This window comes from Condylura cristata, unplaced genomic scaffold (genome assembly GCF_000260355.1).
Source record: "Condylura cristata isolate star-nosed mole 26May11 unplaced genomic scaffold, ConCri1.0 scaffold00009, whole genome shotgun sequence".
Classification (NCBI taxonomy): Eukaryota; Metazoa; Chordata; class Mammalia; order Eulipotyphla; family Talpidae; genus Condylura; species Condylura cristata.
In genome coordinates, this window is record NW_004567110.1 from 2395436 (window position 1) to 2398170 (window position 2735).

At 62.7% G+C, this 2735-nt stretch overlaps 1 protein-coding gene across 1 annotated transcript in view; it reads left to right on the top strand.

The window, feature by feature from the left end:
• Positions 1–2735, top strand: part of TRAPPC9 (trafficking protein particle complex 9) — a 133557-nt gene that overhangs the window by 129735 nt on the left and 1087 nt on the right. Inside the window, exon 22 of the mRNA XM_012722892.1 lies at positions 2193–2344. Within this exon, the coding sequence (XP_012578346.1) occupies positions 2193–2344 (152 nt within the window). The remainder of the gene's footprint in view (positions 1–2192; positions 2345–2735) is intronic.

Sequence of the window (2735 nt, forward strand, 5' to 3'; positions counted from 1 at the left end):
ATGCAGGCGGGGTGGGACCCGGCCTAGGCGGGGCGGGCTGGGGCGGCACCAGGCACGTGGCCTCGGTTCCTTCTACTGGGCGCAACAGCACAGAAGCCAGGGCTTAGAGTGCAGCTTTTCAAAGTGTTCTGTGGCCAGAAGGGCTGGAGGCACCCTCACAGCCTTAGCACAGCTGGGCCCTCCTCTGGGCGGCGCCCACCCTGCGGGCCTCATGCCTCCCGCCCGGCCTGCACTGCTGCAGCGCCGGTGTCCTGACCCCCGTGCCCTCCGGCCACCTGGGTCGGTCTCCGCTGTGTCCCTGCACCTTGCTGACTTGTGGGAGGAGCTGGAGGTGCTAGGACAGGTGCCCGGGCTGGAGGGAGGGAGCGTAGCCCCGGCCACAGAGGCTGTGGCTGGTCATCGCCGCGCCTGTCCTGTTTCTGGAAACATGAAGTTTATTCTGCAGGAACCCAGCTGTGCTGAGAAGCAGGAGCCAGCTCTGCTTTAATGAAACATCTCTGTGGGTCATTAGGACCGTGAGCGGCAGGCCTCAGGAGCCACGGAAGCCAGCAGGTGGCACGGTCAGGGTGCTGCATCTGGCTCGGCGTCGGGCAGCTGCTCAAGGGGGTCACTGCCTGCACTGGACGCAGGCCAGCCCTCTGGAGCAGAGGTGGGAAGATGAGGCCGTGCTGCCCCCGCCCCAGGGAGGCCCCAGGTCTGCGGTCTTGGCCTTCATGGGGTGCTGAGAGTAGGGATGTTCTCGGAACCTTGTCGGGGGTGAGCCGGGAGAAGTCGTGGAAGAAATAGGGGATGAGCCTAAAAACAGAGGCGGGCTTCCAGCAGGGAAACCCAGGGACGCTATCTAGGTGGAGATGGCAGAGGCCCCTGGCCGAGGGGTAGTGTCCCACCCCCAGTCCCCAGCGAGGCAGAGCTCCCAGCTCTGGCCCTGGCAAAGCCACAGGCTCCCTGCAGGTGCCCCTTGTGACCACAGGGTGTGACCCCCTCAGAAGCATCTTCCCCGTGTTCGGTCCATCCAGGGCCCCTGAGGCACTGTTGATCTTGACTGCGGGGCACAGAGGAGATTCGGGATCCATGAAGTAGATGAGGATGTGGGGGCTGCTGCTGGCCCCGCGAGCCCCCAGCTGAGGAGGGAGCAGGCCGCAGAGCCCTCAGACAGCCAGCGCCCCTGGGCCTGGGGGCCCCTCTGCCAGGACTGCAGGCCCTGGGCTGGGCCATCGGTGTGTCCAGGGAGTGTGCCGAGAGCTGCCCCAACCTGAGGCTTTGTTGTGTTTTTTGTAAAGCGGTAGAAGATTGGCAAACGTCCCCCGAGATGCACTTTCATACTTCTTTCGTGTCATTTGCAAAGGAGCGTTCCCCCTCCCCCCACCTGACTGAGCTGCTGGCTGTGGCGCTGTGGTCCCTTTCATGAGTGAATTCACGTCCAGCTGCCTTTCTGGAGCTCTTTTCCCGGGCAGGGCCCCCTCTCCTGGGCTGGGGCCCCCCCACAGTGCCGGCTGACTGGTGCTAATGGTGGGGAGGACGGGCCAGCGCACTGTGCTCCCTGGCCTCCTCCTGGGCTGCCTGGCCCCTGTGCCCACCCTGTGAATCTACTGTGCTACCCCCGCTAGGCCTGACGGGCAGGGCGGGCAGAGGAGGGACCGGAGGGACGCCCCTGGCACCTGCCTCCCCAAAGGGGGCACGGCAGCCCTGCAGGCGCGTGGCTACTGCGGCCGGCCGTGCAGGTGAGGCCACTGGGTGGGTGTCAGCAGGCCAGCTGGGGTTCCCCGCTCCCTACGGCATCTGTCTGCTTGGCTGTTAGGCGGTGTTACGTGGGGACCCTCTGGAGGCCGCTGGTGGCTGCAGTTATCCACCGTGGCCTGGGGTGTGTTCCGCGTGGGAAGTAGTGGTTTGTCGCACATGCCTCAATGTCCAAAGCCCCTTTTACATCACACACACTGGCTCCCACTGTCCCAGAAGCCAAGCTCCCAAGCGAGGCCCGTAGGCAGGCCTGCGCCCCGGCCTCCCCCGTGCCCGACTGAGCCACGTGTAATTCCAGAGCCGCGGACGCCCTCCAGGCCGGTGCCGGCCTGCAGTGCCCCACCTCCCTGCGCCTCCTGCAGACGTGGAGGGGGCACGTTCTGAGCCCGCTGTCCCTGGCCAGGGTTGCGGAGCTCGTGCCAGCTGGGCAGCCTCTTGCCCAGTGTCTTCTACAGATCTGGCTCTCGGAGAGCAGAGGTGCGGCTGCGTCGTGTCTGTCCCCAGCCGAGACCGTGTGGGGTTCGGAGCAGGTGCGCCCAGGGGACTTAGACGAGAAGTGGCGAGTGCACGCGGGGGTGATGCTGACGCTGGATGAACAGATGTGCGCGTGAGCAAGCGACTGTCCAGTGAATGAGTGCGTATGTGAGTGAATGAGTGAGTATGCGTGAGTGAGTGTATGAATAAGTGAATGTGTGAATATGTGAATGAACGAGTGAGCATATATAGGCATGAAGTGAGTATGTGAATAGATGAATGACTACGTGCATGAATGAGTGAGTGACCGTGTGGGTGAGCGAACAAGTGTGTGGATGAGTATGAGTGACTGAGGATGGATGAGTGGGTGACTGTGGGTGAGTGACTGTGGGTGAATGAGTGAGTGACTGAATGAATGAGTGAGTGTGACTGGATGAATGAGTGAGTGTATGAATGAGTGAGTGTGACTAGATGAATGAGTGAGTGGATGAATGAGTGAGTGTGACTAGATGAATGAGTGAGTG